Source organism: Macrobrachium nipponense, chromosome 6 (genome assembly GCF_015104395.2).
Source record: "Macrobrachium nipponense isolate FS-2020 chromosome 6, ASM1510439v2, whole genome shotgun sequence".
In the NCBI taxonomy this organism is placed as follows: domain Eukaryota; kingdom Metazoa; phylum Arthropoda; class Malacostraca; order Decapoda; family Palaemonidae; genus Macrobrachium; species Macrobrachium nipponense.
In genome coordinates, this window is record NC_061108.1 from 123,242,323 (window position 1) to 123,265,433 (window position 23,111).

The 23,111-nt window shown below is 38.6% G+C and overlaps 1 protein-coding gene across 1 annotated transcript in view; it reads right to left on the reverse strand.

Moving 5' to 3' along the window:
* Positions 1-23,111, reverse strand: part of LOC135216105 (uncharacterized) — a 78,632-nt gene that overhangs the window by 11,084 nt on the left and 44,437 nt on the right. Inside the window, exon 9 of the mRNA XM_064251143.1 lies at positions 403-21,541. Within this exon, the coding sequence (XP_064107213.1) occupies positions 403-21,541 (21,139 nt within the window). The remainder of the gene's footprint in view (positions 1-402; positions 21,542-23,111) is intronic.

The following is a 23,111-nucleotide window of genomic DNA, read 5'->3' on the forward strand; positions in this document are numbered from 1 at the left end:
GTATGTATTATGATGTATGTATATCTATATATATTAGTATATATTATATATATATATCTCTATTGTTGCAGCTGAATTTTGTATGTATGTCTGTAGTATGTATGTATGTATGTGTATGTATATATATATATATATATATATATATATATATTGTTGCAGCTGAATTTTGCGGCTCTTACTCGCCATTTGCCAATTGCAGATAACAACACTCAAGCAAGAATAGAGTTCTCAGTACCACATATACCACGGCCCATGGATCCTACAGTTCTAAATTCGTTGACTTGTTCCTAAAATGTAAGACTAATAATAACACCTTCTTTTTGTCAATAATACCAACTACAATTGTATTCTCTCCTGACGAAAAGTGAAACAACCCAAGTAACAATAAAAGAAAAAGCTTACCTAATGTTTTTAATTCTTGATCATATTTCTTCTTCCGCCTAGGTGCCTTTGCTTGTTCTGCTTGGTCGCAGTGCGAGACCATCTTCTCCTTTATGCTCTTGATATCTGTATAAGTTAAAGTCACTTCTGACTTTGAGTCTTCATTCGAAGCCACCTTGTGAAGATACTGATCGTTCACTGTTTCTAGCACCAAATCCCCTTCTATTGTGCTATGAAGGATGTAAACAAGGCACTCTTTTCCACTACGAGTTTCGATCTGTGAGACTTTACTTTCAGCCATGTCTCTGGGCCCTACACCTAACTTTGTATTTTTCAGGTGGGCAGGAGACACCTTTTTACTTGTTTTTGAGACAGATTTGGGTGTTTCACTACTGCTGCTCAGGCGACTCTTTGTTTCCCACAAATCTTTTTGTTTACTAACTTTACCTGCAATTAATTCCATGTACTCCTTATCCAGCTGAGCCTTGTGTGAATGTTTCTGCTTAACTGGCTCAAAAACAGAGTTCCTGTCCAAATTGTCAAGGCTGTCAACACTTCCAGCACTGATAAGACTACCTAGACTGTCAAACCTTTGCCTCTCAAAAGCAACCTTTCCCCTAAATCCTCTCATGTATTCATCTGCCTCTTCGGGGGTCAGTGGTCGCTCTGGAGTACTGGATGGCGTAGGAGATCTATACCTTTCTTGTTCCCAGAATTTCCTTCCTTCAGAAACATGTAATGATGGTTTCTCGTCCCATGTATCTGTCATACCCTGAGGGGAAGGCTGTCTCTGAGAAAAATTTATGGAAATTTTTGGAGTAATTTGCTTTTTGAAAACTGGAGAAGGCTTACGACGCATTGGTGAAAGAACCTTAGATTGTGAATCCTCAAGTCGATGTCTTTTCCACGTCCAAAATCCAGGTTTGTGAGTCCGTTTCTCCCAGTGGGTTTTATATTGCTGTACAAAGCCTTTCTGTACCTTAATACTTATCTTTCTCTTCACGCTACCAGGTTCCTTCTCATCACCTGAGGATTCATGTTGGATATCAGATGAAGGCAAAGAAAACTCTGACTTCCTCCAGGCTTCAGTTGACTTTTTGTGCAAAGCTGTTTTCTCTTCCATTTCAGCAACTTCTATAGCCTTTCCTGGTTTATTCAACTTTTGATTTCTGTCATCACAACTGGAATGAGGCTTTGATGGCGAACTTTTTCTATTTTGAATCTCCTTCAGTACAATTTTATTCTTACGATTCTTCCATTTTATGTAATTATCTTCTTTGTTGCTTTCGTAAATCTCTTGGCTTGCCTTGACTGTGCCCTTTTTTATTGTTATGCTAAGTTTTCGTCCTAGAGAGGTCTTTGACTCAGTAATTTCATTCACAGGACTAGATCGATGATGTTCACTTCTATATTCTGGGATACTCATTCCCAGATTCTCATTAACAGATCTTTCATAATGATGGTCAGGTTTTTTTACATTTGCTTGTCTTTCTTTACATGAATGCTCTCTCTTTGCTATAAGATCATCCCAGAAGTCCTTCTTTTGTGCAACCAAGTTCTTAGTCAGTGCACTATCTTCCGAAGGTGGTTTTGTTTCACCCAGTCCATCATTACTTTCAAGAACAATTGGGTTTTCCGCGATTTCATGGCTTTGATTTGTATCTAATTGTCTGGAATCATGAAGATCATCTTCATTTTTACCTTCCTTTGTCTCACTTTCATCAATGATATCCATTTGGGAAAGTAGCTCTTTATTCCTATCAGTCTTTTCTGTAACACATTCAGTTCTAGAAAACATACTGTCCCAAAACCCTTTAATCTGAGAGACAATACCAGATGACTGAAACACAGTAGGTAGTTCTTCTTCATCAGATTTAGTGAAAGGTTCTTGATCGTGAGCTTCAAATGGCCCTTTGTTTTGGAAAGACGGAAGCATACTAGTGTCTGGTGTTGTTTCAGTTACTTCAGATGTTTGAGGATCGGCTTTCACTTTTGAAATACACATTTTTACGTCATGTTCTTTCTTCTCTGCTTCATCGCGAATACCTGAAATTTCTGCACCATTGTCTTGTTTAGCAATTTTCTTATTCCAAAAGTCTCTCTTTTGTGCAACCAAACTCTTGGACATTTTCTCGCCTTTCCCAGCCTCTCCCGATTCATTCTGAGAACTGTGCACTTGTCGTGATGTGAAATCTCGTTCTATATTCTCAGTTTCAGTGGTAAATTCACTCTTTGCAACATTAGCTGTTTGAAAATTAATTAAGTCTTGTTCCTCTGTCTTCTGCATTTTACTACTGCTGCCAGATACTTGCCCTTTTAGTGTTCCAGAAGGATGATTATTTTCCTCAGTCCAAGGGGACATGCATTTTTGCACGACTCCATCACTGATTACCGATTCACAGTCGAAAAATTCATCCCAAGGGGGCGATACACTCCCAAGAACACTTGCACTTGGAGACTCTGCTACAGTTTTCTCTGGTGCAGATTCTCCCTGGTCTAGTGTTTGCTCTTTTGTCCCATCAGTCAGAAGAACTTTGCAACTTTGCAAAGAGCAATTATTCTCCTTTTCGATTTCTGATTCATCTATAGACAACATGGCTTCATAAAAGGCTTTTTTGTTGACATCATGGGGGCTAACACTACGATCAGCTGATGAAGGTTTCTCTGGTACAGACAAAGAATTAAACCCAGTTAGTGTCTCATCTGCAAATTTAAAATCTAGCTCCTGCTGAGTTGCATTAGACAAATCAGTTGTATTCTCAATATCAAGGAAATCATTTGTGATTTTACTACACAAAGCATCTTCTTCTTGTCTTTCTCCTTCCAAATCTGCCATTCTTCCATCGCATCCAGTCTTTTGAAATTCACTGCATTTCTTGGAGCCTACCAAAATTTTATCCTCATGACTAACTTGATTTTCCTCCCAAAATTTCCGGCTCACGCTCAAACTACCTTCCTGAATCTCAATGCTGAGATTTCTTGTCAATTTTTCTTTTCGGGGATTATTAATCTCATTCAAGGGAGTTTCCTTTTCTTGTGAAAATTCGGCGAATTTCCCAGGACCTAACTTCCTGGTATTTCGAAATTCTGACTTCTGTTCTGATAGCACCATTCTTTGCTGACGTCTCCACTCCTTCATATCTACACTGGAGATGTCACCTCCCTCCCAGAATTCTCTACCAAAACTCACACTGTCTTCACAGTCAGCAAGGCTATTCTTTCTGCTCATTTCAACTTCTTTGTCACAAAGGTCCTCTGAGCCAGACATGTTTCTTTCAGAGAGAGTTTCTACCAGCTCCCCAAATTCTTGGACACCCAATGTTCTACAATGACCCTCCAACATATCACTAGTTTCATTTTGAAATTTATACTCCTTTTCACATTTCATCTCCACAGAAATACCTTTAGGATCACTTAGTTTTGAATTTTCACTGGTGCTGCATGTGGCAACTTCGTCTGAATCTTCTAATTTACCGTCTAATGATAATTCTTTGTTATCAATTGAATTAATAGTTTTATCAATTATAGCATCTGATAATCCAGATCTTTTCTCTTTCCTAATCACATCAGGCATTGACTTGAGAAGAGCATTCTCATCAGTTCTTGTTTGGTAGTCCCACACTTTCATACATTCTTTAACAAGTCCTTTTCCAACTAATTCTTCTAAACCTAAGTCTTCAGTTTTGTTGATGTCCGTCTGTTCAGCTTCAGGGTGACTTTCTACTGTGTTTCCGTCCATTACTCTTGCATTCACTCCATCATTATCTCTTTTATTAATCTGTCCATCCAGAGATTTTGCTTCCAGTTCTCTAGCCTCCCACTTCATCTTAGCATCTCCCACAGCACCACTTTTAATCTTCATACTCAGATTATACCTCGATGACTGCTTCTTTTCTAACTTATCTAAAAAGCTATCGAATTTCTCCACCTCTACATTCTCATGCAAGACTTCCTCAGACACGACTTTGATCGCAGCGCTACCACCTTTCAGCTGTTTCTTTTCTAAACTGTCTATAAATTTGTTTAATTTTTCAACCTCTGTTTCACACTGTATAGATTCTTTAGACGAGGGGGGTTGGTTGGTGACAGTTTTACTTACTAATTCACAAGATGTGTTCATTATAGCACTTTTTTCAACTTTCCCCACAGCACACTCACTTTTTTCTTTACTGACATCCCATTTTTTCATGCCTTCCTTAACTAGACCCTTTTCTGCCAACTTCATTGGACTTGTATCAGTAGATCTGGTATCATCTTTATCAACAGCTTCATGATGATTTCCTTTGCCAAAACTGTTTTTGATGTCTCCATTGCCATCATGAGGTTGAATGACGCTGATCTCATTATCAACCTTACGGTTATCTAAAGGTCTTCCTTCAAACTCTCCAGCTTCCCACTTCAGTTTAACATCTTCCACAGTACCACTTTTAATCCGAACACTTAAATTATAATCTGATACTTGTTTTTCATCAAATCGATCAATAATAGTAGTTGCATCATCAAGCTTGGATTCGCAAAAGGCTTCATTGCTCTTTGGTTCACTAGGAGCAATCACCTCAGATAGTGCACTATGTATTTTACGACCTTTTTCTCTATTTGCTGCTTCTTGAGTTTTCTTCCATTCAGCATAATCGTCTGCTTCCCTGCTGACACTCCACTTTTTCACATTTTCTCTGACCATTCCTTTGCCAACCATCTGTCCAGTACTGTCCGTAGTACCTTCAGTGTCCATTATTTGTGCAGGGTCAGAATATTGCTCAGAAGAGCTCTTTAAGCTCCTTTCTCTCTCACATACATCATCAACTTGATTGTTACTCAACATTTCACTTTGTTCTAAGTCAGTACCAGAGTTGCTTTCAAACGCCATAGCCTCCCACTTGAGCTTAGCATCTACAACAACGCCCCTTTTAATTCTGACACTCATATTATACCCTTGCTTATTCCCAGATTTTACAGGACTTTCGTCCTGTTCGCGCCTATCAAATGTTTTTTCTGGAATCTCAGAACATTTATTAATAATCTGCTCCTGACTTGCCATTATTTCATGTAACACAGTTATATTATCCGTTACAGACTTGACAGGTAGTTTTAAATTTTCGGACAGAATTGTTTTACTGGTACACAGACCAACAGTTTCTTGTGAATCAACAATATTCTGCCACATTTTCTTTTTGCTCTCAACAAATCCCTCTCTAATTTCTGGATCTGCACAGTTATCTGGTAGTTGGAGATTTTCTCTTGAATCTGAAATTAGATCTCTCCCAAGATATTGGTCACCTCTTCCATTGTCATTATGATTAATAATTTCTGAATCTAAATGAGAAAGAGTCTTCATTTCATTAAATGTGGCTATATCTTCACCAACTTTTTGTCCACTGAGACTAGGGTATCTATCATTTCCTTTTTTAATTTTTTCATTTGCTTCTTTTGCTTCCCATAACATTTTGGCATCCAAAACACTCCCACTTTTTATTCTCACACTTAGACACCCAGGATCCAATTTTACTTTGCCCAAGTCCTTGTTTATGATACCTTCCTTGTCTACACCTTCTTGTTCATTACACATCAGTAAGTTTTGCCATTCCTTCTTCTTGTTGGCAACAAGACCTTGTTTAACTTCTGGTTCAGCTAATGGATCTGTACTTCGAATAACTTCCTTACCCTCTAAAGGTTCAGCATCCTTACTTATACACTCTGTTTCACTTTTGTTTTCTTCTCTCATTTTAGAATCTGCCTTGCAATCTCTGTCAGTGCTATTCCAGGATTTGATTTCATCTTTGCAATATTCATCAAATTCGTCTCTTGGAGATCTCCCTCTAACAGCCTGCTCTTCTATCTGATAATTTAATTCAGCTCCTTTCTCTTCCCATAATGACTTGACTCCATGCATACAGCCACTGACTACCGTGGAATTTAACTCGCCATGTGGAGGTGATTTTGTTTGATTATTACTGTCTCTGATATTTATGTCGGCAGATATTTCCTTATCTTCACTGATGTCATCGCTGGGTTCATTTACCTCTCCTTCTTCTTTTATTGGCAATATAGCTTCTAACTGACCTTTCCTAATCTGAACGAGACCTTTCTCGATATTCTTCAGACTAGGATTCCTTTCAAGAATACTCTCCACAATAGAACTGCACTCTTCTTCCTCAAGGACACCAAGTGGTGTGTCTTCATTAACATCTTTTGCTATGCACGTAGTTTCCAGTTCTTTCTGCTCCCATTTCAGCTTTGTATCTAACACACTACCACTTTTAATCTTGACACTTAATTGATACTGATGAGTAAGTTTCCTTTTGGACTGTGATCTGGGTAATTCTTCAGGGAGTTCGTTGTCAAAGTGGGCACCTTCATTTTCATTTAGTTTAGCTTCATCATTCTCCTCCATGGTGTCATCTTCATCATCCTCCTGTTCAAAAAGGGCTTCTTCCCAATGGGTTTTCCTACTTTTCACAATGCCCTTTTCAATATTCTTTATACTGGGATAGCGATTCACTAATTTGGCTGAATTAGAATTCAGTCCAGTACTATGATGGGTTTCTTCTTCCAAATCTGGTTGCTCAGGTTGTAACTCTGTATCAGGTCGTTCTTGAGTGTTCCATGAAAACTGTTCACTGTTTTGCACATCTTCGCTCTTGGATGTTTCTTGCACATCTTTACACGCAAATGTCTCATCAATTTTCAAACTTAATTTTTCACGACCAGAATCTTCTTCAATTTGATTCAACTGGCCAAGACCAAAGGGATCATATTCTTCATTTTTAGATAATAGTTCTTCATTTAACTGTGTGTAATCATTTTTGCTATCAGGCTCTGGTAAAGTGGCTTCTAACTTTTTATCTGTAATTAAAGCACTCGATGAAACATAACCTGCAGCCAGCTCCTCTACAGGAGATTTCAAACTACTGATGCTTCTAATTTCTGGTTTCTGCACTTTATCTTTATTTTTCTTAGACCGCACTTTGCTTTTCAGGACACTTTCAGATATTCCCAAAACTGGGCTAGCAGAAGGTTGCCAGTCTGAGTTCTCCATTCCTAGACTCTCTGGATTTATCTCTTGAAACCCATCAAATGCTTTTTCTGCAGATTCTGCAACCATAGATTCCTCTTGACTTTTGGGGAACCACTTTTCCCAAGTCTTCTTCATTTTGCTAACAAGACCAGTAGACACTTCATCGGTTTTTTCTTCAAAAACATCAGCATCAGTAGTAGAATTACTTTCTAGATCCACATCGTCATACAAATCTGACGGTTTTGCAGGATCATGTGTCTGACTTACTATATCTGTGGATTCAGAACTAGTTGACTGCCTACTAATACCACTGTTAGCAATCAGGGAGTCCCAGAATTCTTTCCGGGAGGATACTAGATCTTTTGAAGGATATGAATCATGCTGCTGAAATGATCTTTCACTATGAGTAACTTCTTTTGTGAGAAATTCTTCCAGAGATATGCCTGCACTAATTGAAGTACAGGTATTCTGGGATCCTGTAAGCTTTTCTAACAAACTAGGGTAGTTTGCAGAATCAACAGGAACATTATTTTCGCACAGCTCAGACAGACATGAATGAAATTTTTGCAAGGAATCAGATTCTGTTTCTTCAGCAACTGCAGCAGCAGCTCGGTGAATGTTAGGTAGATCATTATTTAAGATCTGAACTTCGTCTTCAAAGAAGTGTTCTTCACCTGACTCTGCTATGCTTGACACCGACCCTTCTTCATCTAACATCTGCTGAAATTCCCCCAAAACAAGATTTGTTTGCTCAGAAGTTATGGAGTTGGTTGTGTCATCATCTTTATTGTCATTATCTTCCACAGTTTCCTTATCGTCATCACTTAACTGTTTTAAAGGTTCAGGGCTTTCGCTAGATTCAGAAAAGAAATCTGGAGTTAGTTCCAATGCTTTTAACTTTTCCGTTAACTGGGGACTCAGGGTGGGATAGGTCTCCTTTAAACTCTCAAAAACTGCAGAGGACACTTCTGAGAGTGTGTTATCCCTTTCATGCTGGGACTCACTCAAGCCCGGAGAATCATCTTGTTCTAGTTCATCTTCTCTGGCTGTTACCATCAGTGAATCACTATCACTTTGTTTCTCCTCATCAAAAAATTCTTCAGTCTCTAAACCATGCTTAACTTCTGACAAACACTTTTTTTCAACTCCATCATTACCAGTGCCATTTTCATAATCATGTCCACTCAGAGAATCTGATACAAGCCCCTGAATGCATGGTTTCTCCTCTGAGCGAGAAAAATTATTTTCAGGTTCACGCACATCATTCAGATGGCTTACGTCATGATGATCATTTACAGTTTCATTTACCACAGTACATTTGTCCTTCAATATATGAAAGTCCTCATTAGTACTTTCTGAAATTACCGGAGTAGTATATTCCACACCATTCCCCTTAGTTTCCTTTCCATCTTTACTTTCCTCCCCACGCTGCTCTTCACAACTTTTAGCAGATACTACTGTGTCAGTGTACGAGATTTCTTTAGATAAAGCAGGTGTCTGGCCTAGTTTACTATCAGTAATAGGATTACAGCACTCTAAGGTTTCAGTGTCTCTGACATTTGCTTCCGATATTGATTCTTTTTGCACCTGACGTTTTATGGATGCATCGTCTTCCCTATCCACTTGTTCAGCGCGAGTCCAAGAAGTAGCCCAATGTTCATCAGTGGAATTTACTGATGCTGACATAACGTCATCTTCACAAACTATATCTGTGAGTTTTTGAGATAATTGAGCGCAAACATATTCCCTTGTGTGTCCTTGGTTTGTTTCCATGTGAGCACTGCGGCTATCTAATGAGTCTATTAGTGATTCTTGAAAACAACTTTCCTGATTTTTGTCATGGATTCTATGGCTTACACTAGACATATCTAACAAGCAAGGAGAATCCACCAATGGCTCTACAGCATCATCATCTAAAAGACTTTTATCACTGGTGACATCTGCAGCACTTACAGGAAAGTATTGCTGTGCATCTTGAATCTCAGTATCAAGTCCTAAAAGATTTTCTGTTAAAATATCCTTGGCCAAACAAGATTCTGTTACACTGGCCTGTGATACTGTCTCAGATATATCTTCTCCAAGCAACATTTCAGCGGTACTCTGTATTCCATACTCATCATCTTTAGAATGTGATATGTGCAAATCTTCATCCTTCCCACAGCTGTCACTGTCTTTAGCGCATAATAAATCAAACACAGGATTTCCATCTAACACAAGGGCATTATTTTCTTTTGCTGGAGGACTATCAAAAACACAAGGGTGCGTATCCCAGTGTACTGACGGCTTACTAGAACGACTATCTGATAATGAATTGCTGGAGATGCTTGCATCATCTTCAGTAGCAACATTAATCAAAAGAGACTGTTTACTACCTAAATAAGACATATTTTTATTTTCACTCAAACCATCAGAATTCGAAGCAAATGGACTCTTTGGCAAATCTCCCCCAGTTTCAGCATGGCTTGCAACATTATCAAATGTTTCTCTTACATTTTCATTAAATGATATATCAAGAAGATCTGACTGACAGAAACTAATGGGCTTTTCCTTTCCACATGCCACATCCTCATTATAACTGAAAGTCTCATGGATATCAACAGAAACACATTCTTTAAGTGTTTCTGAAGTATGGTATTCTTTGTCGCAATCTCCAAATAAAGAATATGAGACACACTGAAGGTCTTCCATTGGTGTTTGCAAATGATTCTTTGATTCTTTCCTAAATAATGACTGTTCAGCTTCTTCAGAAAAATCCTTTTTACTGCATAAGGGCTGATGTTGTCCTTGCTTTTTATCTATAATTTCAAGCTGAGAAAGACAGTCTACATTTGCTTTTCCAAAATCTGATATATAAGTAGCACCACCACATTTTCCATATGAAGGATGATGAAAAACAGATTTTTCACACAAGAGCTGAGAGGGTGCATGATTTTCATTGCTGACTACCGAAGAATTTATAACTTCACATGCCTGCTGTACGTGATGATGAATTCCCTCTGCCTGCACATGATCCACAGCACCTTTGAGTTTTTCACTTCGTCGATTTATGTCTTCAGACTCATATATAAATTCTAATGTTTGCAGGGCACTTTGACAGTCATGGGTGTTAGTCTGAGATACACTACATTCATTAGCATTCACTTGGATTCTACCACTTTCTTTCACAGTTTCCAAATCATCACAAGGCGTCTGACCGAGAGATTCTGTTAACTCTATGTGTGAAGTCTGAGGCACGACTGAGTCATCTAAGATGTTCGGCTTCCTTTCTAACCCAACAGATGTGAATGACATGACATCACTTGTCTCAATGGGGCTTCCTTTCTTTTCCTTGTAAATAGTTTCTTTGAAGAGCTCATCATCAGAGAAGGGACTTGTGGCTTCTCTGTCTTTAAATTCCTCGAATACACAGCCAGGCCATTCATGCTCATGAAATTCTGGATCTACGTTTGTAGTTGGTGAAAATGGGTCACTAGTAGCAGTCACTGTAAAGGTGTCATTCACTGCTGGGAAGAGGTCAAGGTCAGTCTGTGGTTCAAAAGATTTAGTAATTGAAAATGTATCTTCAGCTGTACCTGTATACAAACCTACCAAATCTTCGTCATTCATCAAAAAACTATTTGAAATATTCTCTGAAACATTTTGCAACTGTAAAGAATTACTCTCACTCAGCTCCTGAATTGTTTCTGTAATATTACAGCCAAGAACAGTAGAGCCAAAGGATTTAGGGTTAATAACATTACTGCCGTGTTTAGGTGCACCTACAGAGATTATAAGAGAGGAGTCATCATTCATTACACATTTAGCCTCACCTTCCTCCAGCTCTGGATCTGATGGTTTACTGTCACCAAACGACCTTGTCAGACGCTGTAGTCCACCACTCTGAAAAAATTCCAACTGTTCCTTGCTGAGAGATATGTTATTAAGGTCATCCCCACCATCATCTACACTAGCACCCTCAGTTGTTTCTAAGAAGTCATTGTTATCTTCTGTGTCTACACAGGTGCCTTTGCATTCTTCTGCTGCAAAGTCTTCCATTTGGTCCATTAAAGATACATTACATTTAACTTCAGATATACTCTTTTCATTTGATGAATCCCATGCACTACTAGTGACAGACGCAAAAGTGTTCAGGTGTTCTCTTCCTTTGACATCAGCTTCTAGAAGTGAGATTTTCGTAGTAGATTCCTTCCCCATATTTTCAATTTGAATGTCTAATATAATTTCTTGATTAGGGCATTCTGCTTTGAAGATCTCATTTTCGAGGAAATCTGAAAACTGTCTTGTTTCTTCAGCTGATGTTTCATCCACAATCCCATACTTATAAGTTGTTTCTTGAATTCCTCTCACTTCTTCCATGAAGGTTAGATTTTCACTTACTTTTTCTTTGCCAGACTTTAACTGCTCTTCACTGTCATTACCTTTTTGAATATAATTCCCATCTATGCAATCTTCAATTACATTATGAGCCTCACTTTTCTCTTCAAATATCCCATCAGTAGAGTCATAAATATTAGGAATTACAAGGGTTTCCATTGGTGGGACAAAAGCATGGGGCGTGAGAATACTCTTCTCTCCTAACGGAGTAATAACATACTTAGGTTGCACAAAGGATTCTGCATCATTATTACAGCTGGTCTCCCCCTCCTCACTGTCAAAAGCTATGAATTCTTCTTGAGACCCCGATGAGATTACATTTACAGGTACAGCTTGAGCAGGTATCACTAATGTTTCCATAGGAGGATAAAATGAGGACATTCTGGTTGAATCATCGTCGGTGAAGTGCAATGGGTCTGTGAAATCAGGGACATTGGAAGATAAAGGTGGCTCACTCATTTCCCAGTGTTTAGTTTCATCACACAGAACAGGTACTTTTTCATGTGCTTGAGATGCTTCAGTACCAGATAATAGATCTGATGAATTTCCCTGAAAATCCACAAGTACTTGTTCCTGGACTTCAGCTGGCTTACTTTCTACCAAAATAGAATTACAAGAATCATCACAGGATATTTTTTCAGCCAGAACATCCAAACTTTCAACAGGGGCACCACTCTTCTCTTGGACTCCTTGTGATGTTCCTCCCTCTTTCTCTAATGCCTCTGCTTTTGTATGTACAACCTCACCTGCAAAATCATCACAGGATATTTTTTCAGCCAGAACAACATCCAAACTTTCAACGGGTTCATCACTTTTCTCATAAACTACTGGTGTTGTCCCTGCCTCTTTCTCTAATGCCTCTGTTTTTGTATGTACAACCTCACCTGCAATATTATCATTTTCTGACCTATGAAGAAAAGTACCTTTCATATAGCATCTGCCATACTTCATCTCACTGTTACTATCATATTCATCTGTATCAGATGATGATGAAGGATCCTTGGACAAAGGTTCATCACCAACTTCAAATACATCATCTTCACTTATTTCCTTTAAAGTTAAACATTCCGTAATGTGACTGTTCTCATCCCGACTTGGAAAATCCAGCTCATTTTTTTTGACAATTGATGACGAAAAGATTCCTTTATGAGATGGTGCTGCATGTGCATACCTTGGAGACTCAGGTCCTTTCCCATCAGAAAGTCTCCTGCGGCCAAGTGACAACTTTCTTAGTCGGGGTGGCCTAGTAGGTACTAATTCTTCCTCTTCATCCTCAGACAGCTCTGGGATTGTATGAAGTTTGCTTCGGTGACTACGAGCTGGTTTTGTGTATTTCTGAATACGTTTGGAGCCAGGAACCTCTATTTCATCTTCATCTGTCGTTACATCAGATTCTGACTGGGAAGAATCACTGTCAGTTATAGGAGACTTACAAGGACTTGGGCTCATTGGTATAAGTAAGGGTTGGCAACCTTTGATAGGACCAACTCTCATATCATCATCTGAATCTGTCTCACTGCTTTCTTTATCTAAATCATCCTTATTCAGAGTGAGAGGTTCATGTGTCTCTAAAGGCTTGGATGTAATAACAGAACTGGGTTGCTCATGAGATACTTCCACTAATTCACCATCTCTCTGCTGAGTTGTAAGTTTATTTTGATTTTCTTCAGACTTGCTATCATCTTCAAATTTTACATTTATAGAAACAATTTTATTTTCATCTTTTTCTTCATATAATTTAGGATTGGCTTCCTGAGTTGCAGGTGAAGTTGAGAGATTGCTCATTGCATTATCTTCTGCAGCAAGAGAATACTCATTTACACATATATTTTCAATTTCATTCTTTAAATTGCTGTTCCCTGAAAATGAATCCTTTTCCCTTAAATCATCTGTAACTGCTGAAATGTTGTCGATAAGCTGTCCCTTTTCTGATAAACTTTCAGAACTTGAATTCTTTGAATCTTTGTCCCTAATGAGTTGCTCCTCTTTTGATTCAAAATGGTATGAATCTGGAGTATCACTATCTAATTTCTCCTCTTTTGATTCATTAGGATAAGTTCCTTCATTAATATCTAGTTTTTTCATTGCAAGCTGTTGATCAATAAAACTTTGAGGAATAAAAGTGAAATCTCCAGTGTCATCAGTACCAAAACAAAAATCACTATCTGAATCACTATCAGCTACATTTAGTGCAACAGGTACTTCAAGGTTACACCCTTGATTCTTTGCAACTTTGTCTTCCTGGTTAGTAGCGGCATCATTTGCAAGTAAAACTTCATTATTTGTGCTGCTATGGCTTATCGAATTATCTGAGGGAGAATTGGTCAAGGACGCAGTTTCATTTTGGTTCTTGGAATCTGCAGAGTCAAGGTCATTTGAGAATGAGTCTGCCAATACTGGATAGGAAGACTGATGAACTGGTTTTTCTATATTACATGGGAATTCTGGAACATCTTCATATTCAGGGGTTACATCATCAGAACTTTTGCTGTTTACAGTTAAATGTGATAACGTTTCTTCTCTGATAAATTCTGGTGCTTCTTCATACATAGGACTGGCAGGACTTGAATCATGGTCATCAGGACTAGTTTTTAGCAAAGCCGCCGAGTCAAAAGATGGGTCCATTGGTGAACACACATTTGAGAGAGCAAGTGATGTCGGATGAGGGCTTATTTTATGATCACCAAAATCACCAACTAAAGTATTAACTGACAAATCTTCACTTTTATCAGTACTATCTGTAGAGGAAGCCTTTGCCGGTGAACCTCTCTCTACAGAACTGGAGTACGACATATCCTCTGATAAGCTTGAAGGTAACTGGTTGACAGGAACGGGAGATGTTGCTCTACTCCCCATGGGAGAGACAGATCTACTTCCTATAGGAGATGCCAGTCTGCTTCCCATGGGTGAGGTTGATCTGCTTCGAAGGAAATTTGCAAAGTTTGTGAAAAGCATGTCAGTATTTTCATTCTGGTGTTCTTGAGCATTTGTCAAACACACTGGGGCGTCTATCTCATCTTCCAACTCAAGATCTGGCTGAAGGCTTGTTGGGGCAGAGGTCCCTACACTTGCATAATCATCATCATAATCCCTAAGACTGAAATATGCAGACGTGTTAATAGAAGAAACCGGTGAAAGATCCTCACCATCATTATTGCGATTAAGTAATTCGTGTTCATGAACATGAATATCATTTTTGGATTTGTTTAATTCATCTACTTCTGAAAATATAAATACTCCCGAAGGGTTTTCCTCTTGATGAGCAGATATGCTAATTATCTGCTCATCTAACTCTTCTGAATGCTTCCGTTCCTCTTGAAACACAGTTGAATTTCCACTTAAGTCCTTTGATAAGCTATCAGAAACCACAGACATTTCATCTCCAGTCATTAATGTCTCAGGTTCTATACATGTTGATGAGTGTGGTACTGGAGGCATTAAGATTTCAGAGCAAGCTACTCTTTGTTCGTGTTCAATTAAATTTGAAAGGTCTGCAATGTCGGATTGACAAGTCTCTAAAGCTTCTTCATTTCCTCCCAGATCATCAATTATTTCATCTGAATACTGTCTAAGTATATCACCAAAATCTTCTTGTATCTCTTCACCTTCAGTTCCATGTTCTTTCTTATGAACATCCTGATCATTGAAGCACATCATCAAACTTTCGACCTCTAGTGACTCTTCTTTGTTAGCAATATGCAATTTGGGATTATCATGATCATCAATGTTAACTCCAGTGAAAACTTCCTGTTTAGTAACCTCATCTGTACTGTTCATAAACTCTGAAGAAGGTGGAACTTCATCACAATCATGCTTATTACAATTAACATATTCTTCTATATCCTGAGAAAACACATGGGTTTTGGGCATTACCAAAACTGTCTCATCCTGCTTTACTTCTTCAGTATGCAGATCATTTCCTAAAGTATCTGTGCCCTTGTCATCCCTTAAATCCTGCCCATTGTCAGGAAGATTTTCCTTGATTTGGCTTAGCATAGCACCTGAATCACTAATATCTCTTTGTGTTTGAACTTCTCCTATTGGAGGTTCAGCTAGATCCGACAGTTCTTTTTCACTCTCACTTTTACAGATGGAGGACTCCTTTTCATAACTTTCTCTATCTTCAGATTTATTTTCAAGTAGAACTGATGTGTGAGGCAGCAAAGATGCTTCGGAATCAATTGCTAAATTTCCAAAATGATCCCCCATTTCGACATTTACACTAACAGAAATATTTTCGGGAGATTTTCTTGAGGGTGGGAACTCATCTTGGAGGCTGTTCTCACGTGAATATCCGGCACTGTCTTCGGTGCTTTTCTGTGTGTCATATGATCCGGTATTATTTCTCTGGTGTGCTTCACTGACCTCATTTTCATCTTGAAATTTATTTTGCCATTCAAAATCAGGTGATTCATCCTCTTGCACAATAAATCCTTTGAATTCCGGATGATTTTCTTCCATGACATCTGTTACCTCTTTGCTTCTGGACGCATCAATTTTATCAAGCTCTGACCATATGGAAGAATTATCCATCGCAGCCTCAGGATTTGCTTGATCTAAAGCAAGAGAAAATAGGTCTACTTGCATTGAAGCCTCTCCAGAAGAAATTTTAGTGTTGGATGAAACATCTGTTTCAATCCTACTTGTAACTAAGTCTGTACCTTTAAATGGACATTCTATTTCTAAAGTTGAGACATTAGAGGGCACTGAAATTACGCTTTGAACTATCTTCTCTTCACCTGCAGAAGTTTCTAGGCTTTCATCAGGAATATTTTCACCTAATTCCTTATTCTGGAACCTACCTGCATAAGAATTTTCACTATTTTCTATGTTACATAACGATATGTGTGGTGTCCCCTCATGTCTATCGTCTTCAGCCACATGAATATTATCCGTATATGTTGTCTCTGAAGGTAAACTGGGCTCTAGAATCAGTGAGGATGAAAGTACCTCCATACCTTTTGAAACTGCAGTTTTTGCAGGACACTGAGCATCAACGTCCTCATGCTCAAGCCCTTCATTTCCTTCTTCTTCAGATAATTTATCAGGATTGTTAACTCCATGTATAGGAATTATGAGGTTATTCATATTCATGGACTCCTCACTCTTCTCTCCAGAGTGGGACTCATCTAAAACAATTTTTTCCTCATCATTACTTAGAGATACATCAATTTCTGAATCACAGCAAAGTTTGTGGTATATCTCCCCATCCTCAGAGGTTGCTACGCTTCTGTTATCATCCTGAACACTCCTGCTTTCTTCACAGGTTTCACTTTCTATAACATCATCACATGTAACTTTGTGACTAATTTCATTTACATTTACTGTTGGTGATGATAAGATGTTACTTTTTATTAGAAAACTGGAAGCGTCTTCATGTGGACTGTCAGTTACATTATCTTCCTTTTCTTTTCCACCTGGATGATGCACAGGAGCCTGATTTGAATCACTGACGGGAGAGCCATCAGAATCAGATTTTAGTGGATAATGTTCATTTAAGCGAAGGACACAAAGCTGCATCTCTTTGATACCTTTCTCCATATTTTCCAGTGTACTGACAAGCTTTCGTCCTTTTTTCTCCAAACCAAATTCTTCTTTCCCTGAGGAAGGACACACTAAACCACAGGTCTCCTCTGGATTGCTGGCAGGTCCGCTCTCCGGAAAGTCCATGGCATTTATTGCAGACCCAGAATCCTGAACACTTTCTTTCACTATCCCAGTATATTTCACTGAAACGTCACTACTTGTGTGTATCATATTAGGAGAAGCCTTCCTAACTTCTTGGAGAGATTCAGGATGCAAATCTAATGCATGGGTGGGTTCAGCTGTATTCTGAGCTGCCTCTACATCAGCAGGAAATTGGTGATCAAATCCAGTTCCATCTAGAATTCTACCAGAATCCTGAGTCTCAACAAATGTTTCAGAAATATGGGACGTCTCCTCTGGAGCAACGTTATTCAAAACTAGGGCAGAGTCTGTCATTAATCCAACATCAGATGAATGACTTAAAATGGTAGTAAGGTTTGAGTCTATCTCAGCAACAGCAGTGGACTGACATGAAAACTCTGTAGAAGTGCACACACCACGGACATGTGTATAATCCACAACTAATTCAGAAGTTGTATCAGGCTTGCTGGAATCTTCTGAAGTTGAAGACATATTTGCCATGTTAGTACAATTTTCACTTGATTCAACTGTATTATCCGACTGACAAAGAATGTCACATAATGGTTCATCGGACGAATGCGCCCCAGATGTGAGTTTTAATTGGTTTCTTCCATAGTTATCATTTACTGTTTCATTTTCAGTATCTACTTTTTCTTTCCTAATAGAAATATCTTTCTTGTCCAAATCTGGCATTTCATCTCCTTGCACAATATACCTCTTGGTTCTTGGACTAAATGATCTCGTTGACTTCTGGGTTTCGCTTTCAAACAGCGACCGAAGGCGAGAAACTCTTCTTTCTGTCTCTACAGAATGTCGCGCATAGCTAGTGTAAGAGAGACGTTTATATTGACATGAAGAAACAGAATTACTCCTAATGCTCTGAAGAACTGGAGAAGGAGATTTACTTTTGTTGGTTTCTGACTCCACTTTCTTAGACTTTTCATCAATTCCTCTTTGGTCTAATCGATACTGATTCAGTAAAGACATGTCAGGAGATATCACAGGTGCTGATATAATCTTGGGCACAGAAGGCTCTACCGTCTTGTTAGTTTGTATTACGCTAGTCAGCTCTTTTGCACTCGTATCCTGAGCACAGTCTTTCATTTTAGAAAAACTACTTTCTTGAGAGTCCTGTGTAGTTATTTTTGAAGTCACAAGTTTTCCCTGTTTTGCTTTATAATCACTTTCTTCTTGTTGCGAAGGTTCTCGATGAAGGTGTGATATTTCATGAATTGACTTACTTTCAAACAAAGATCTAAATCTGGACACAGAACTAAAGTTGCTTTTCACTCCTTTTTCAGGAACATTACAGTCGGATACATTGCTTCCTGCACTGCAAATTGGCTGGTCATCACATGTCTTTTTAATAGGAATGAAATGCAATTCACTTTTATCTCTCTTGATAGGTGCAAAAGCATGTGACGTATCATGATGTTCTTTCTCTTTAGATTCCATTATCTGAGCTACTTCTTCTGATGCAGGAGAAGGAATCTGACTGATAAAAGCTTCGTCACTCTCTTTAAGATTATCAGTTATTTCTTCTGGATTAATTTCTTCAAAAGCAGTATCCCTATTAGGGTTACTATTAATATCACTTGATATTTTGTCATTTTGCCCCTCGTAAGGTTTAAAGGTTTGACTACCTGCAGTGAAATCATTGTCTGGTGCATCAAGAATACTGCTTTCATGACTTCTGATATAAGGGCCAGTTTCATTTTCTGTGGCTACTTCAGCAGTCTCTATTACTGAGGAAAGTTTTACTGTAGTGTCCCACTTACTATTCAAATTCTCTGTTTGCGATATATTTGATTCCCCTTGTATATCAGAAGCAACTTGGAAAACATTCTCAATTTCGTCTGCCTTAACCTCAAAACTTTCTCCTTTGTGGGCACTATGTATCGTTTCAATATTAAACTCTTGTAAGTTCTTCACTAACATGTCTTCCTTATTATCATTAAAAGCAACGTTGGGCTCTATGGTTTTAGCAATATCATATTCCAGGTTTTCTGGACACCGTTCTGGTTTTTCGGTCTGAAGGCTAGATTGCCTTATGAAATGTCCAGTGCCTTCTGTCTCACGATGATGTGAACTTTCACTTACTGAAGCAGATTCTTCAGAGTACATTTCTATTTTATTCTTTGTTTCTAATTCTGACGTGATACTTTTTACTTCCTGGCAAGGGATATCTGGTATATTACCCACTCCAAAATCTGGAGCCTTTTCAGGCCCTCCTGTGTATAATTCAGACAGCTCATTTGCTTTCTCACTTGGAGCAATTTGTTTTTTGGAATTAAAATCATTTTCGATTGAGTCTTCAGAAGCAAATCGTCCAATTAATGTTGGAGAATCATAACTTTCCTTGTATTTTTCTAAGTAGTGTTCATTTTCTTGAACTAACACCTCAGTGAACTCCTCATCACCCTTCGCGATCTCTGATGCTGCAGATGCTTCCAGAGTGCATTCTTGTTTCCCTCCGGTTAAGGAATTTCCAGAACTTTCACCTGTATTATTAACATTAGTTTCTTCTTTCCCTCCTCGAGGGTCTATTACTGCAGAATCAACACCAACTAATGTATTTTCAGAACTTTCATCTGTATTACTAGCATTCGTAACTTCAAGAGATATGTCAGGTTCAAGTCCTGTAATAATCTTTGTCTCATCATTGTCACCAAATGTTACAGATGAGTTGAAAGCCGACTCCAAACAAGCTATGTTGTCCTCTCGTTCAAGCTCTTTTTGCAGTAAAAGTTCTTTGTCGTTAAAATCTGACACAAGTTCTTGGGATACATCGGATGGCGCAAGTAAGCTTGTGCCAGAAATTGCTTTGTTATCACTGTCTTCTTGTGTTACCAACCCAGCGTCTTCATTGCTCTTTACATCTACATCCTCAGGTTTCAAACACGATAATTCTGGAGCATCAAGAGTCATCGTCCTCGTGCATTTTTCATCATCACTGATTTCTGGTAATTCATCGCAAACTTCCAATTCCACTGTCCACTGACCGTCTTCAACCATAGAGCTAGGTTCAGTTTCTTCATCAATTGTCTGAAGGTAATCCATGTTTCCATTCACTTCATCAACATCGAAAGTCTTCTGCATTTCATTATTATCTTCCTCAATATTTGCTGATTCATGACTGACGTTATCAACTTTGACTTCGGGAATAACAAATGACTTCTGGTTATGTGGTGAGTCACCGGCACTCTCTAAGTCACTCAGCGGTGCATTGACTTCTTCTTCACTCTCGAATGTGTCAGAATTAGTTGTGTTTTCCCCCTCACCCTCCTCCTGGTCGCCACTGCCGAGGGATACAGATAAAACGTTCCCTTGTTCGTCCACAACAGATTCCAGCACCATTTCATCGAGATCATCGTCATTGATGTAAACGTTGTCGTTATCATTTATATACACATTCGAATTTGCAGTAGGCAGAGAATAAGATGACTCTGATACATCACTAAATGTATAATTCATGATGTGATTGGCAACTTCGAGTGTCTTGAGAGCGTCTTTCTTTGGGCTGTGTTCTATTATGAAGTCACACATGTTTATGATATTACTACAGCACTGGTCGAAATGCTTGCAAGTGTTGGCCGTTACACCTTTGGAGACTTTTCGTTTCTTCTTGTTTTTGCTGGGCTTTGCATCAGACTTGGAATGTCCCGTTTCTGGTTTAGATTCCGATTCTCGAGATCTTAATTCAATATCCAGTTCCCCTGAAGTCTGATTGTCCGTTGAAACACTTGTCCCTGATACACCTTTCTCAGAGTGAATTTGTTCACCTATGTCCTTACGATCTGATTCAACCAATGTAGTACTATCTTTGACTACTGCGCCTTCCAGATTTCTTTCCTCTGATACCCGCTGCTGCTGGTGCTTCGACTCCTGGTTAAGATTTCCATTCAGTTCGTGAGAAGCTTCGTTTCCCCCTTCTTGAGATGAGTTCTTAGGCATCTCAGCATTCAAGCCAATGTTATTTTCAGCAGCTGAACCATTTTTATTAAAGAACTGGTCTTTGCCATTGTGACCGTCCTCGATCACTTTAGCAGCAGAATGCTCATCATCTGTACTATCCATGGAAACGCTCCTCATGCGCTGGAAAGCCTGGAAGAGAGAAATATAAAATAGAGACAGTCAAAATCAGTTTTAGGATAAACAAAAACGAAAAACTAAAGTCTGATGCTATTATCCAGATTCAGGGTGCACCGAACATAGCCAGTTATGATTACATGGCATAATTAGTTTCCCTTATGGATTTTGGTGTCGTTCATACGATGTTAATATTCATTTCCGATGTAAATGATTATTACAGCTCTCTCTCTCTCTCTCTCTCTCTCTCCCCAATATGGATCTTTATTGTTTTAATAATAATATTAATAATAATATTAAATATCTCTCTCTCTCTCTCTCTCTCTCTCTCTCTCTCTCTCTCTCTCTCTCATACACACACACACACACACACAGACACACACACACCTATCTACATATAATGAAACGAGACAATGGGAAAATTATGGTGATAATAACACGGACAATTGTTTTTTTTTAAGTTTAGGGACCAAATGAAAGTAACAGAGAATGGAAACCGGCTTGGTCCTCATCCTGTTTTGGTGAGAGAGAGAGAGAGAGAGAGAGAGGAGGAGAGAGTAGATAGAGGGGGGGAGGAGAGGAGGAGAGAGAGAGCGAGAGAGAGAGAGAGAGGGGGGAGGGAGTAGTGTTGTGAGTTCCATTCATCCAAGATACATGTGTGAGGGTGAGATGCTTACTGACTACAGTTCCCAGAATCTGGGTTAGCAACGACTCCTAAAATCAATGCAATAGGCCTACTTATATAGAGAGATACATACCATATAAAAAGATACGTAATCAGCTATTTCATTGAAAATATGACAGTAATTCTTTGCACATTCTATGTTTCAAACAGAAAAAAATCCTTTTGTTTTATGATATTTTTACCCTAGTAAAAATATCATAAAATAATTTTTTACTATGTTGGAAAGGCTATATTACCAATTATATTCACCGACGGAATTGCCTACCAGTTTGTGTTGCATCAAGCTATAGTAGATTTACATCAACAGTGCATCTGATGTCTAGGTCAGCCCCTTACGACGCTCACGATTGGCTGTTGATAAACCAATCACAGGGCTGGAAACTCGCAGTCTCTCGAGAGAGTTCTCATAGGCAGCATCTGTGTTCCGAGCTCTCCTGAGGGATACTTTTGAAAGGAGAGGCGGAACATACATCATGCTTATGTGAACTCTCTCGAGAGAGACAGAGTTTCCAGCCCTGTGACTGGCTTATCAACAGCCAATCAGGAGCGTCGTAAAAGACTGGCCTAGACATCAAATGCAAGGCTGATGTGAATCTACTATAGTAGTTGTTAAATGAATATTTAAAGCAGGCTTATCAATTTTGACAATCCTTACACAAAGCGATCATGATACGATACAGTGATTGCACAAAATATCTAACTACGTACTAGTTCATTTGTAATACACTAATACTAAGGCTGACTACTTAACATAAAATAAGTACGACTTTTGAAAATTAAGATTCATGTTTTATCTACCTGACTGTATTAACTAGAAATGAACAATTGAACACACCTCTAAAGTCTAGCTGAGGCCAAAAAGTATTGCAATATCAGAATCGGCAACTTTTCCCTCATTGA